Source organism: Achroia grisella, unplaced genomic scaffold (genome assembly GCF_030625045.1).
Source record: "Achroia grisella isolate CSIRO2021 unplaced genomic scaffold, CSIRO_AGI_Agris_v1 utg906, whole genome shotgun sequence".
Classification (NCBI taxonomy): domain Eukaryota; kingdom Metazoa; phylum Arthropoda; class Insecta; order Lepidoptera; family Pyralidae; genus Achroia; species Achroia grisella.
This window is the reverse complement of record NW_026713064.1, coordinates 1,068,644-1,085,478: the sequence shown is the minus strand read 5'-3', so window position 1 is coordinate 1,085,478 and position 16,835 is coordinate 1,068,644. Positions and strand designations below refer to the sequence as shown.

The 16,835-nt window shown below is 31.0% G+C and overlaps 2 protein-coding genes across 2 annotated transcripts; both read left to right on the top strand.

The window, feature by feature from the left end:
- The first annotated feature begins 6,578 nt into the window (after positions 1–6,578).
- On the top strand, positions 6,579–8,609 carry LOC131853882 (histidine-rich glycoprotein-like). The gene is made up of 2 exons (XM_059204960.1): positions 6,579–6,595; positions 8,310–8,609. The coding sequence occupies exons 1-2, from the start codon at positions 6,587–6,589 to the stop codon at positions 8,568–8,570; spliced, it is 270 nt and encodes an 89-aa protein (XP_059060943.1). The 5' UTR covers positions 6,579–6,586; the 3' UTR covers positions 8,571–8,609.
- A 6,291-nt stretch (positions 8,610–14,900) lies between these two features.
- On the top strand, positions 14,901–16,372 carry LOC131853728 (uncharacterized). The gene is made up of 3 exons (XM_059204747.1): positions 14,901–14,909; positions 15,518–15,731; positions 16,008–16,372. Exons 1-3 carry the CDS (start codon positions 14,901–14,903, stop codon positions 16,370–16,372), a joined length of 588 nt encoding a protein of 195 aa, XP_059060730.1.
- The last annotated feature ends 463 nt before the right edge of the window (positions 16,373–16,835 follow it).

Here is a 16,835-nt window from a genome sequence, read left to right as displayed (position 1 = left end):
ATAATGTATGACGGGATTGTCCCGGTGCCATATCTAATAAACATTGTCACAATGTGTTATTGAAGATGTGGAAAACAGAATGTAACAATAATAATCATGATATGGCATTACTCCTTGACACGGCACGTATTATGAAGAGGTTCTTGACTCTGTTGCCTTAACAATATTTTTATGAACTTTTTTGAGATTCCACTTTTTATACTTTTTTTATTCTTATTCTATATTATGTTTTTACACTGCGATCTTCCTTTTTTTGTAATTTTAACCCACCTATTACTGTTGCAAAAAAGCTGACCGCTCGACAAAAAGATAGGCAAATATATACTCGTACATGATCGGCCCTACATAAATCATAGCACAGAAAAGTAAAAGTTACTTCTCAGTTCTATGACAAAAATCACGTCGTCATGTGACCCCTGTGATAGTTAGTCCAGAGGATTAAGGCCTCCATACCCTACACTATACACTATACGCCTAACAAACCGAAACAAAGATTACAAAGCCTTTGGCAGAAATACGTAAATGTGTGATAATACATATTTATAGTACATGTTTAATGTAAAAAGAAAAAAAGAAGAAAAGAACTTAAGGCAGTCAACTCACGTGTAATTCCCCTGGTGTTGCGGATGCTCATTGCCCTCAGACGTTTTGTAAAGGAAACTTGTTTGCTCCCTATGCTTTAAAAAAATCTAAAATGTGCAGATCCCTTGTCGCATGACTAATCAAGTCAGGTTTCATCTTTTATTAGTAAAATAAATAAATCAATATGTACATATCGAACAATAAGCGTAGAGGAAAAACCACCAAAAGTTGTTGATTCGCGGGTCGAAGATGATAATTAGAAGTAGGTACATAATTTCTACAAAATACGCAATTTGGCACACGTTTACCAGAGTGATTGGTAGAGTTATCTCTGATTAAGCGAAGACGACTAACCAACTTGCCAATCGACATCTCAGTTGTAGGAAACCTGCTAATCCATTCTATAAATTTGACTATATCGTGTCATCTGTAAATTTTAGTTACTTTAATTCTTACCAATATGCATATCAACCAATTCTGTCAGTCTATTTTGTAAGTATTAACAATCATATCCTGTAATAGTTTTTCTTCAAATTCCTTTATGTACAAGAGTAGAATTCTGAAGAAACACTAGGATATTACTTAATAACATTACTAGTAGTTAGTTCCATAAACAAATCATATTATTCTTTCTTAGTATTGCATTTATAATAATAGTATGAAGCCCTGTCTTCTCTTTATCTATACTCAAAATTTATACTTTGTTGTTTAGATACATTAATAAAACTTTTACCAAAGAACCTGTTCAAAATTACTTGTCCTTTAGCTTTCAGGTATTAACAAAAAGAAGTTAATATTTTGTATTACTAGACTTAATTACGTGTAAAGTATCTTTTTTTTTAACTAAGTACGTGCTAACTCTAGCACACGAAGCGAATAACTGTGTATAGATACTAGAGCAGAATTTCGAGTAAGCAAATATACTTTAGTACCTACCTATTGCTTATGATACTGTGGAAACCGATATTCAGTAGTCAGTAGACTGTAAATCACTGACCTACGCTTAATTATCATAATGATGAATTTTGCAATTGTGGCAGGCATGGTGCGTACCGTACGTCTAAAGTTATTTCGGAAATAAAATAGGTGTTGTGATTTCTAGAAATTTCCTAATAAATTAGTAGAAAATAATAAATAAAGTCACATTTATATAATGTACTCTGTGTATACACATACATGCTCTACGAAATTAATCATTAGAATGCATTATAATTCACTAACAATAATATTAAATAAATAAGTGTGAAAACTTTAAAAGCAGTTTAGACACAATTCCATAAATAGATGAACGAAATATTATTACAAATAATACCCAATAACAGAAACTATAAACAAAAACTTATTCTATAAGAAATGATAAGTGAAGACATTTTAAAAATAAATTTAAGAAAATGATCATACACAACCTTTTTTATTCCCATAGTTAAGAATTTTTACGCATGTTCTTTTTCTGAAATATTTGCAAATACGGAGCAGATTGCGGATTACTTAGTTACTCCCGTGTCAGTCCTATACTAATTTTGATGCTATTGAATGTAGTTGTTTAGTGGACGGAAAATTTGAATATTAATTGACAATTGCATATATATTAGGTCAATATTATTATGTAATATTATATTTAAATTTCATCATTTTTATCATCAGATTTTTCTAAAATGATACTCGTAAACACCAGACGGAAACAGGTATATGAATATTGAAAATGTTTTTTTTTATTATCAAAATATCAAGGACTGTACATATATATGTTGTGATATTTCTTCTGATCTTTTGTAAAATAGATATTCAGAAATATAAATAAAAACTAACATTTTTTTTGTTTAAACAGAATTATCCCGATAACACTTACCTATATTTTATGCTAGTGCACATGATAGTGTTCTGTGTTGTAGATATTTATAAATATATACTACACGTACATATATGAATCAAGAAGTCTAATAGAACAATACTTTTTTTTTGCAGAGAAAGCTGCGGAATATAGGTAATATAGAATAAAAAAGTTCCAAAAACGAACTATATATTATAAAATATGGACAAAATTAGCAGAGTGCTCGTCTAGTAAGATCTAAAACATTTTTACATTTTGTCTTTCTTACTGTTACAAAATATTATTATATTATTACGTACTCCGTGACGGACGAGACAATATTGCTAATAATATTTATATCAATCAATAATATTTAAAATGCGAAGCTGAAATGGTAATATTTTTTTTTTAAAAGCGTTGTACCTATACATATTGTCTTATCTGTTACTATATTTTGTGAAAATTTACAGCAACCAACAAATCAATAAAAACAACAGAACTATACTATGTGCACTGTAGCATAGGGCGGGTGACAGTTGCCTGTATTTGTAGACTAGAACATTCTGGCTGGGCTAAATTTAATTTACTACATTTATTAATGATTTAATATATTACGAATGTGGTACAGCTAAAATACTAAGTCATAATTTGTAAATTGCGGCAACTTTCAAGAATGAAACCAAACGTTACAGAAACTGTCGCCTGCACAATGCTACAGCGCACTTGGTATAAATAAAATACTAAACATTGAAATTTATTCTAAACGAAATAAAATTCACATTTTCAGATTTACAAGAAGGGATAGTAAATTACTTAAATGCATATTGGATAAATAGTTCATATGAAATAGTAATTATTCATTTTATAACTTTACTATCTATTATCGAAAAATGTACTAAAATTAGTCTGTAGAATGATTTGCATTAATTCATATGCATTTACATTTATTTAAATTAATTGCTACCGGGAGGTGGCTTCTTCGAGAAGTATATATAGGTCTCCGATTTTACAAACTGATATTCTATCTACAGAATATAACCCGAAATCATGAACACTGTGAGTAAAATATCTATATTTTATTTAATATTTTAAATAGAAATTGGCTACGATACTTTTTTTCCAGATGTTACATTCCCTTCGTATCATTAATATTAGAATCTAGAATTATGAGTGTAAAACTCGTAATTCTAGTAATTTTCAACGATTTTACAAAATCTGTAATACATTTTATGTGATTAGTACTTTTTGAACAACTATATCTCGTGTCATATCATCACCACTTATATTTTTCGCATACCGGGTATTGGACCTTTTGCCAACGCTTTCAACTTGTGATCCTTTGTTTTTCAGCGTAGTGTTTAATTGAATATAATACCTATATATATAATATAATACTACAGCAACATATTTGATAAATAGACTCAACTGTCATTTGGTGTGTGTTGAATTGAATCCACAGGGCTTACCACCATATAAATTTCATCACCAAAGTTGGAATCAAATATCACCTCATAAATATTTTTTTGGTATCGACCAGTTTTGATTTCAACATCTTTAAGGTCTATCGAGACATTATACACAAGGATAAGAAACTATAGTGATTAAAGAGCATAAATCTATAAGTATTAATTTATTTTTATCTTACTTTTACAGTACCTGAGTATTTGCCTCGTGGTATGCTTTGCCCTAGCATACGCCGTGGCTGCTCCCGGCTGGGGATCTGAAATTGGGCCTATCGCATACGGAGGATGGGGAAGTGGACTCGGATGGGGAAGCTGGGGTGGTAGAGCTTTAGGCGCAAGTTGGGGCAGCCCTGTTACAGTATATACTGGCGGATGGAGCGGCGGCTGGGGCGGATGGCGTTAAAAACAAACTTCTCACTAAGCATTGAGAGATCCGATTTATTATAAAAAATATTTTTTGACTGTGATGAAAAAAAAGTAAATATTATTCAAAATTTAATAAATATTTTAAGTTTTTTCAATGTTTTTTTTTTCGGTTTTTTAATGCTGTTGGCAGCAGCTGGCCTTTACAGTTTCGTCGGAAGATAGGATGGCACTCCAAACCCGTGGAAGGACTTATAGAGCGGCTGAAGGCCAACTCCCGCCTGACGGATACGACTTTAGTCTGAGGGCATCGCTAGGGGTTTGAACCTCGGCTCAGGCTTCGTACTTTCGATTCCTGGTTGAATTGATCGATCGGAGGAGAATATTTTATTGCAATACAGAAAATTGTTCTACAAATATTTGTATTTATCAGTATCATTATAGTGGTGTAGCGATTTACAATACTGCGTCACCGTTCGGGTTGATTCCTTGCATAAAACTAAAATTTTTATTCCTTCTTATGTCAGTTTTCTATTCTAAGAGTTCCTAATTGTGGAAAGTAAATAAGTATGACATTTGACAAGAGAACAAACGATATCAATATCATTCACACGTAGAGGATCAATAGCTCTTACCGCATGTAGATTATTCTTATATTATGTGGTCAGTACATTTGATGGCTTTTGTGGTCATAATAAACAATGTAACTTTACCACAAAATACATTAAGTATTACGCAAAGGTATAGGTACATAATACTTTACCCGCTTTATGGGTTTCCCAAAAAATGTATTGTTCTTCAATTTTCATATTATATCAAACTTCCTTTCCATATATGTGCATTTAATTAAAATTATGAAGTGTACTTATTATTTGGCGTAGTATTTTCAACAATAAATACTTTTGTTATTTATTGTTGAAAATACTACGCCTTAATTAATCGAATCTGCACCTTTATAAAATGTTTAAGTTTTCCTTGTTATCGTAAATATTAACTTCTAAGAGAATAATCGTGGTAACTTTATACCAGTCTTCGGTTAATAGTTGTATTTTTGCTATTATTGCACAATGTTTATAATTTAAATAGCGTATAAATTATTCATATATTATAGTGTATTATAACCACTTTGGAGATTTATTATCTAACCAGTATTCCCCCTACAGATTTCCTTAAGATGTACTCCTGAAGCAGCTGTAGTCAGATATACTATGCAAATTCCATTTTAATGCCTTTGTTTTATCTAATTGGCTTTTTTATAAATATCAATTTATACTTGCTTTGAGACTAAATTACGAAATTTAAAAACTATATATATAATTTGGTAAATTATATGAAATTAAAAACATAAAGTGTACATATATTCAAAATCCTACTGTTATTGTAGAACCTTGTTAATAAATAGTATAATGCAGTTAATAAATGTAGAGCTTTGCTCTTGTGAATTATACAAAAATAGATAAGAAGTACATTTCAGTTTAAAACATGATCTATGTGTGTACTAAATATTGTAATTTTTGTTCTATCTTTTTAATAGTGATTCAGTATCAAGATGAGAAATTTGAATTTATTATGACTGAATGATAATAGAGTAGAAAGTATTGCGTCCTAATGGTATATAGCTCCCATTATAAAAACTAGGTGGACTCCACCTAGTGAGTTATTTTCACATTCATTTAAATTGCGAATTTTAAAAAAGTATACTTTATGTTAAATTAACATGTTGAATGGTTTTTATTAACTACAATGCCCAAACGATATCACACAGTCATAAGACCTACTTTCTAGGTAACAAAGAACCTGAAGAGATCAATCTCAAGTGCTAATAGGCCGGTTAGGCAGTGTTTTGGCGACAAGATAGAATAACGACCAAAACAATTGTATATGAAGCTGATTGCTCGAAACTGTACTTTGTAGCGTAATCAGAGAAAGAGCTTCGGCGATGGATGAAGGACAAAATTTGATAAGAACTGCTTTTTAGGATAACCGTACCTCTTTGGTGCTGTAAGCATATTGATTTTTGTGATATAATAGTTTCTACTAACATCGATAATATAACTTTCTTTATGATAATTTCGATGTTTTATTATTAGCTTAAATATCATTTAGAAAACTTATTTGTGACGTATCCATCCTTTACTACGTACCACTTTTGTTTTCCTTATTTTTCCAGTTTATTAGCAAACTAGTCGGCGATATTGTTGTTAGTTACCGGTTATTGTTAACTGTATTTTAAAGATTAGTCATTTGTTGGAAGAGGGAGGTGTTGAGGAAGACATACGATGACCTTTTCGACCCAAGAAGAGCTTGATCATATAAATAAGTTTAGAGTGCAGTGCACATCCAACATTGTGTTGCTGATAATCTCAAAATGAACACAGTAAGTCCATAACTTCTACATTAATATTTAACTATTATATTTATAGCCGTATTTATAAATAATAAATTTATCGTTTATATTCATGATTATATATTTTATTAATATTATTGTGTTTAAATATGTTTTTTTTTATACATTTAAATTTAAATGTTTTTACTGTCTGCTTACTTTCAATATATTCTTTTTGTTTTTCGTGTAATAGTAGTCGCAAAATAGTCAAAAAATTTCAAATTACAGATTTAGATTATAGAAGATTACTAGATTTATTTTAGAAGTATATATTTTAATTATATAAATTACAATTATAACATTAATAATAAACAGAAAATTTATATTAAACTTATGTCTAAACAGACAAGACACTCACCTTGTCATTAAATACATACTATAGAAATAGCTAACCGCGATCGTCGAAATGTTATAGAATCAAATTTTTTTAAATGAATTTGCTTTTTAATGCTTTTTACATTTTGTGTTATATGTTAAAAATAATTAAAAAACGAATTACACTCTTCATAGTAAATTTCTTGTTGTCATTAAAACAGAACGATACAAATTAATCCCGAAAGAGGTATAAAATTTGTTTTCTTTAGGATAGTCAGCCACTTCCAGCCAATACCTAAGCTATAAAGTAGGCGCTGAACAATGTAATTGAATTATATTTAATTTAAGTATAATAATTTAGTTACAAAATTAGAACGGAAAATTATATTAGTCTACGAATTGTTTTCGATGATTTCTTTTTAACTGACCTAATTAAAGGTATCTATGTATTAATCGCTACTGTTGTTATGCGATATTGGGCAAAAATACCATTATCTTTTATTACATTACCCATCTTCATCCTCGCCTCTTCCCGTTACGTGAAATCGGTTTTCTAATCTCGAAGCGCCAAACATTTGCTGGTAAACATCGTCATTTAACAAGCCCAACTTCTTCATGGCTCTAGGGAGCGATATTAGTCAGCCAGGTAGCCAGTAGTGGCTTACCTCGTCCTCTTTTCATCATAGCCATGGAAAGGCACTTCTTCACTATATGGTTTTTGGGTCTTCGCAAAATATGTCCCTAACAACTTACCCTACATCCTTTGAGCATTTGGGTAATAACTATCACTTCGAATGTACCCTTTACATGCTCGTTTCTGACTTTATAATAATAATACTTCAGGACAACTAACACAGCGTTATGTACTCGTATTATGGGTAATGGACAACCGATAAATACATAATACATTTTTTGTAAATAAAAATGTAGAAAATACCCAGGCAATTATAGTCATGAACACTAATGTTTGTACTGTGCGAGGAATCGAACCAGCGACCATCGGGGATAAGACGGTGTGTTAAACCGCGAAACCACAGAGGCTGTTTATCCCTAGTGTAACTCCACATGCCAACAAAAACTATCAAAGTCGAAGATTTTTTATTCTGCGCATTTTTCATAAATTCAATTGGTTGAAAATTGCTCAAATTAAAAAATCTGTGTGATTGTCTGTCTATTAATTTCTAAAATATAGCACACGTAGCTTTTTACTTGACCACTAATAAAAAAGATATCCGATATATACCAATTTCTATTATACAATATTTTCTTGTTTCATATTTTTTAAAACGTGACTTAATTTTAGTTCTTATTTTAATGAATCTGTAATCTCAAGATTTTATAAAGAATCTTCTTTTTAACGGCCTTCTGATGAGTATTTTTTTTGTTTTAGTTTACTTGTATCGCTCTGCTGATGTGCCTTGGTATGGCGTATGCCGCTTCTGTACCCCTACCAGAACTTCAACAAGTTGAAGTCGTGCAGGCAATAGAATCTGCGGGAGACGAGACTCTTCAACCGGAGGAATCTCGGCACGGTGGTCATCACGGACATCACCACGGAGGCCATTGGGGTCACCACGGTGGCCATCATTGGGGACATAACGGTGGCCATCATTGGGGACATTATCCTAGAGGACATTACTGGCATGGTTAACAATTGTAACATAGAGTTAGTTATAAATTAACAGTTGAATTGATTACGTCACTGTGAAAGTGTATCTATTTATTAAATTATTGTACTAAAAAATTTCATTTTGTTAAATATCATTTTTTTATATGTAACGAAACCGATCACAGTTTTATTAACAGTATTCTAATATTCTAGTGTTTGTAACCAAATAAATATGTAATTTAATAAATATAATCTTTTAATTTGAACATTACCTATTACAAAAATAGTGAAAAAAGTCGATCAACTATTTATGAATTAATACATAAATAGGATGGACTTTTTTCACTCATTTGATTTCAATGAAAAATAAAAAATAATGATAAGATAATACAATGGAAATATAATAATAATAATAATCTCAGAACAATTCACACAGCGCCATCTAGACCCAAGTTAAGCGATCTAAAGCTTGTTTTATGGATACTAGACAACTGATACAAATACATAGATATTTTTTTTGTAAATACATACATATTATACATAGAAAACACCCAGACCGACACAAACAATCATAGTCATAAATACAAATATTTATGCCGTGCGAGTAATCGAACCCTCGACCATCGGACGCAAAGCGGTGTGCTAGACCGCTAGACCACCGAGGTCGTCATATAGATACTTTACACCTTAAAGACCGTATGCCCACTGGTGGATCACTCCGCAACGAAAGTAAATTACACGTTGGGGATCACCGGTCATCAATGCGCTCTTCGACGTGTTAATAAAACACTTTACAACTGTATTCTCCGACGGTGTGGTCAGAGACATAACCATACAATGTTGCATCGAAATCTATGTACCTACTATTGACGTTAGAGTACTTTATTATGGGATATTAATACGACACCATGACTCTTTTTAAGACGCCTCAACCGGGCTGTTTAAACAGAATGGCAATTCTCTCTCTTCCCCACTGGGCACACTGGGCAAGTACCCAGGACCCCGCGATGGATCAGGGCCACCTAGTCTAGTCTAGTCCCTACTCCATTACCAAACGATAACCGATAGCTACTCTACTCTCATCTGAAAATCAATCTTAACAAATGCTTACCGACTATGGTCAATTTGTTGGTTTTTGTTATTTTTTTTATAAATGTCTAGCAAGAAATTCTCATCACATAATGACTTTTTTAAAATTATTTTTGCCTGGTTCGTTTTGAAGGTAGGGCTTTCCCATCTCTAAAGAGTCATGTTCTAAAATGACTTTGTCTATTCTAACCATACATAACATAATATTACATAATTCTAACATTATACTGCTTTATTAATATGGCTGGTCTAGGAGGAGGCTCAGCGGAGGCGCAAAAGAAGTTAAAAATATATCATAGAAAGATAATTTATAGTAACAATTTGTAACTTCATTGACAATAGTTAGTGCAAATTTATAAATATGAAATATCACTAAGCGACCTCATTACAACGCCTTTTTAAACAAAAAATGTTATGTGCTTTTTAGTGTATAAAAACACCACGTATTCCGCCTTCTTCTCTCTTTAGATGGATGACCTTGGTGAAGATTTTTCACAAATTAAGAATAATCAGAAGCATCTTAATAAAATTTTGGTATTAAGATCTATGTATACCTAGTAGATATTTAGTATATGGTTACTTCGAGAATCATTATACGTAAAACATAAAACCCCTTTTTACGAAAAAGGCGCAGACGAAGGAGTATAAAATTTCAATCACTTATATAGTTTATATCGAGGAGTGGTAAATATATTTTTATTAATTATGCGTATATAAATATATAAATAAAAACACATTAACGTATATTTGACACAAACACGCATATATAGAGTATATTTGTTTAATTGTTATTGGTGTTTCAAAGATCTATTGTATTTTTTCGAATCGACCATTGGACGACCCCTAGTGGGCGACAATAGATAATAAAACAATATTTTATTTTTATGTTATACAAAGTAATCATTTTGTCACTAGATGACTAGACACATAGACGATATCATGAGATCATACATTAAAAATTGTTTATACTGTCTGTGAGTTAATTGTAGGTACCCACCTATACTTTTGCGACTAATGGATTCAAATTGTGACCTTGTAGTAGGTAACTTTATTGGTCATTGACCAAATATAAGAGCAAAAAAATAGGTTTCTCATCTGCAAGTCATGCTTAAAATTGAAAAATGACTGCAAATTAAAAAAAATCCTAAAGAAATAACTACCACCCACAGTATTGATTGAATTATAAAATTGTAAGTATTATTTTATTAAGACAATTTTCCTTGTAAATTTTATTTAGTCATAATTTTAAATTATTAACTAAAAATATTGTTATCCTTAGGTACCTACGAATATATATAGATACAATTTTCATAGCTACTATAACTTAGTTAATATAAATTGACATCTATAAATTGCGTCACCCCATATTTATGAATTTTTGACCCCTCCCCATCATAATAATAGATCACATTTACGAGCCTCTCCACTCCCTTATGTGACGTCACATATGTTGCAATGAGATGACAAAACAATGTCACTTTTTGTCGACGTCTGCCCCTGACGTATGGGGGGCCCATACTAGCAACGTGTAACTGAATTTACGAATGTCCTTTATATAATAATATTGCAAATAAGGTCGCAACTTCAGCAAGAGCCTATGATTGCTCGTGACAGAATCTATCTTACCGTTATTTATTAAAAGTCGTTTAACTATTAAATTTCGACTAACGGATACATTTTTGCATGCATAATATGTAAGTAAGGATATCACAACGATTTAAAGTAACAAATGTAGCTATATCTGTTTATATATATATATATGTGTATATATATCACAGATAATATAATATTACATATGTATATGTAGTTATTGATTTTTTTCTGATAGGTGCTTATAGTCAAAGTTATTTATACAAATAGAACACTTTCAGCCATTTATGCATGTCAGAATTTCTTAACACTATACCTATACCTACCGTCCATTCAAGATACTTAATGAGAGGAACTGTCAAGAAATTCTGCTAGTAGATTTTTTTATGTTATTGAATGGCTCCTATTGAATGTTACCTAATATTAGATGTGGCATAAGTTCACACAGACATCAACGAAGTCATCATAGATAAGATGTTTATTTACTAATCTTTTGGTGACACAGTGGATCTCAAACAGGATCTTTGATACGATTCAAACAACGGGTATATGGGTCATCGACCGGTTTTAAAGTCCATAACATAATTTCAAAACCAGTTTCGAATGTCTTTAGGTATATATTTTACACTCGTCCACCACAAACACGTTAATTTAGCGAAAGATGTGTATATGTTTGTATTGTGGAATGGGTATAGGCTTCTTACGTCATTATATGCCTACATTGACTTTTCAATATACGTATATACTGAATAATTAATAACCCAGAACAATTCACATAGCTCTCAAACTTTGACCGACATTGTACTATAAGTATTAAAGAAGTGTTAGAAATACTTTATTTTTGTTTTTAATATAGACATAATATCTACAAAACACTCAGACCAATAAAAACAATCTTGAATAAAAATTATTGTATCGTGAGAGAATGAAATCCCCTACTAATGGAATTAAGCCAGTATGCTAAAGTCTCTACATCCTACACCACAACAATAATATATACTAAATAGTATTGGAGACCAAAAATGACAAAATATATAATACGATGTAATACTGGATTCCGATTTAGGGGTCGATGTTAAATTAGAAAGAAAATTTTGTTTTATTTTCAAAAACGGAATCGTTTTCTCGAGTGCGGGGAGATCGCACGCGATTACGTTTAGGAAGTAGAATTACTTGACAAAAATAAATTCGTTAAACTCTATAGAAAGAATACAGACAATTGGGATAAAATTACTATATAGTAAAATTCGTACAGAATGTAGCTTCATTAATAAAATACAAATTTCAATTAGGTTTCAAATAATTACTTATTCTAATATTATTTTATTAACCACGTTTATTTGTACTGGACGTTATAGTGAGTATAGAGGTAAATAAAAAGGCAAAGACATAATAAAATTGAATGAAGTAAAAACAACAGTAGGGAGAAATATTTTCAAAAGAAAGTTAAACGTAAAACACAAGATCGTACGAAGAAACTATTAGGCCATAATAGGACATAGGGGATGGATGCGCAATAGTAAATTAGATACAAATGTAAGTATTTATAAACAAGTACAGAATTAATATTACAATGTTAAATCATAGATGTGCTCAAAGTCAAAGTCAAACATATTGGTCACCACATTATAACAGTTGCTGCTATTTTAAAGTATCCTAAGTAGTTGTTCAACATACACTATGTTATGGATACTGCACACATATTGCATATATGCAATCAACAGATCATTAAATAAACCACGAAGACATTAACACAAGTAAATATGATTCCATCTTGTGATTATGTATTGAATGATGCAATTCAGATTTTCCTACACGTGTCATTTAAGTAAAATAACATACATGATGTTTTCAGATTAAAAAATACATCACATGTAGAATTTTACAATCACTTTTCTTACTGAATGGTGTGCCCGCTTCGCGGTATTCGAAAAGTATGAAAATGAGATAAGTACAGGTAACCCATCGCTTCGTGTTGAAATCGCTAAAAATTAACTACTTTGGTTATCGGAGAAATTGTGGAGGTCGATCTGAGAACGCAATAGTGGTAGTAGGGACTAGTGAGCCACTAGTCCCTACTACCACAGATAAGATAATGTTAGACACTATTACTAACACTCCCCTTCCCCACAAAACAACTAGTTGATTACATTCTTATAAAAAAATGATTATTACATGGCTACGTAGAAAATAGGTAAAATTATTAACTTAGAGCTAAAATAATTGGGTCGTTTACTTTCATATCATTACTAACCAGACGTCCTTGAAAGCTACAATATAAAAAATCCCGTCTCCTAAAACTTGGAGAAAGGCTTTCACGCCTGCCTTACGTACAATCGGTTGGGAATCGTCGTGAAGTGCAGTAACGGACTGATTAAAAAAAAACATTGATTTGAAATAGGAAGAAAAATGATTGTAAGTAGATATGTGTATTTTTTTTCTTATTAAATTTTGCTAATTCCTTAGGGACCCGCCCTGCCCGAGTATTTCAATAAATTTGCAGAAACCTTTAATGAATTATGTATAATTCTTTAAAGTTTTCTGCAAATCAATGTGGTTGGGTGTACCCAAACCTTCCTTATAGAAATCACTCTATTGATGGATTAAACCCGCATGTAAAACGGTTCAGTCGTTTCTAATATTATCGAGAACATACATATAGACAGAGAGGACAGATATATACAAAATAATATTTTTAGTTTGTAAGTATCTAAAAATCATTACAAAATTGCAATAATTTTTCACTTGTTCAATAGGATAGTAATTAACATATGCGTCAACTTTATACGCAAGTTTAGGATAAAAAATACAATTATGATTAGCCAATACAGTATACAATATAAATTAATACTCTTCTTATCGGCCGGAACTCTAAATTGCGTAAACGCCAGTTTTCATCAAAGTTTAAATATATTTGTTGGAGAGTAAATCGAATCGGCACCTGGAATTAAGTTCATTATTAGGAATAGTATTTTTAGATTTTTTAATAATCTTATGTAAGTGTGATAATAATATCTTATGTACCTATAGATTTATTTTTTAACATAGACAATGGCTAAGAAAATATTATTAACAATTTCAACTTAACGACATCAAACATATTATATTTATTATACCTATTTACCTACTCATCCACTCAAGAAGATGAGCAATCATATAATCATACCAATGAATATGAAATAAATTACTACTTATATCTTTCTGCATAGGTAGTAATTATACTATGCGTGATTCATTCAAGTCCTTATGTATTTACAATACAATTTATAATAAACAAATTAGATTTTGTTTCACAAAAACCGATTTGGGTCGTGACTATATTAGAACAACTTAGTAGTTAATATATCGATAACAAGTCAAAATGAAAATCCTAATAGTTAAACTTTTTGTTTTTTAACAGATTTCCTTTTGTAATTTTTATGCGTTCTAGCATGCATCGTAACAAAGTCCAAGTCACTATATATCTACATAATCATGAATCGTTTATATATATACATATAATCCATGTATACTTGACATTATAATTGAGAAAATGTGTATGACTGTCTATTTACGTTCTCGCCACAAAACTATTCATTGGATAGAAATGAATGGCATATTGATAGATTGTATTCCGAGCCTATATTTCATTAGTATTAAAATTATAATTGTAACAGAATGTCCATCTCTCTCTTTGTCAGCTTAATACCAATAATGGTGCAGGTACGGCTTTGACATGAATAGTTCATGAGTTCATCAAGAGCAAATAGGCAATATTTTATACCAAAAAAGTAAACCAAGTCGTAGATACAGTTGGAACAGCCGTAATGTGAAAATCAACCCTAGCAGCTCTCTATTTTTATTCTCCTTTAAATGTTATACAAATTTTCAATTTCAATTGACCACCATTTATGATTTACCATGTGATGATTTCATTGTTAATTGAGCATATCATAGACACAAATAAACAATTAAAATAGGTGTTTAGTAGTATGTACCTATTAAATATTTATCCTCAATGCACGTTAGAATATGCGTACAAATATAAATATAACTACAAGTGCCCTTTATTCTTTTATTGACTTACCAACACCTCTTATATTCCGTAAAGTAAAATATGGGCATAACTCGCCATGAACAATTAAGAATAATAGGCACGGCATAGATTAAATATTTATTCGGTTAGTCGAAGTACTCACAGCCGAGACAGATTCAATAATATAAAAAATAAGTAATTATAATCGTAATAAATGTATAAATAACAGAGAATACTATTATAATATAATAGTATAGAATAAATTCGCCACAATGATTATATGTATTTGTTGTAGAAACAATTAAGCTGGTTGTACACTTACGTTAGTGTTATTTGGAGCGTCGAATGTGCCACTGCAATATTGGACCCAGCATTGTATTTATCACCAAGCCCACCCATGTCACCCACCAGTGGTAGCATACTACCAGGAGACTTGTGGTTGAAACCTTTCAGCCAGAGACATGCACGGGACACTGAAGACCTCGTTGTACTACCTAGTATTGAATCGAGTAAGAATACACTCGTTTTTCTTATAACAATATTTTTCTAGCTGTTCTGTAATAGATTATAAGTAACATATAGGTAACTTAACCATGTAACAAAAATGATTTAAGAACTTTTAATGTTTATGCTTATTACGAATAAAAATTTTGAATGCCTATCAGTAATTCTACATTTTTAACGAAATAGCTAGTCATCGTAATTGTGAGCCAAAAATATAAGTAAACTTGTCTCGTAATGCAATTAATTTATATTGTGCCTAATTATAAACATTTTTATTCCAGAACAACAAACAACAACAGTGAAAGAGGAAACAATGGAAAAGGCAGAAACTTTCTGGCCAAGATTTCGTAGTGCGTCCTACGGCCTTAGGGGCATCCATATTCCGGTGACTTTCAGCATATCTGGCAACTATGGCAGCAATGGTTATAGTAATTTTGGAGCCGCGGGTATAATCGGCAGCAGTTATGCAAGTGTGTCTAATGATGATACAGGCATATTTGGCTCCTATGGTAAATCAGCTTTAGCAGGGAGTAGCTATGGAAGTTATGGGTCGGGGTACCCGGGAATAAGAATATTTGGAAATTCCGGAAAACCAAGTTGGAGTGGTTGGGGTAATGGGAAGTGGGGACATTATGGCAAAGGATAAATCAATAATAATATAATGAAGAAAAATGAAATATGTACGCATAATAATAAATTAATGTATAGTACCTACCTAATATTTTATAATTATGTACGGGAGTTTAATGAACTTAAATATGTTTTCAACTTTCGCGACAATGGTTAACTGAATTTAACAAAAATTGTATTATTCGTAAGTTCTTCTTAAGATACAATATTTTAATGTTCATGTTATCACCACAATAGATATCTACATATTTCAATAATATTAACATACCTATAAATAATACCTAATCCTTTTGAAATTTTAGTACTCGGAAAACTGTTCAAAGAAATATTAAGTGTGTTGTGATCCGACTACATAATCAAGTTTAATCTAGATTAAGAAAATCCTAATTACATCAATATTCAGTATCAATATAATTTTATAGCAGACAAGTTTATAAAAATACCAACACAGACTAGAACTATTTAGAACTTTGTAATCA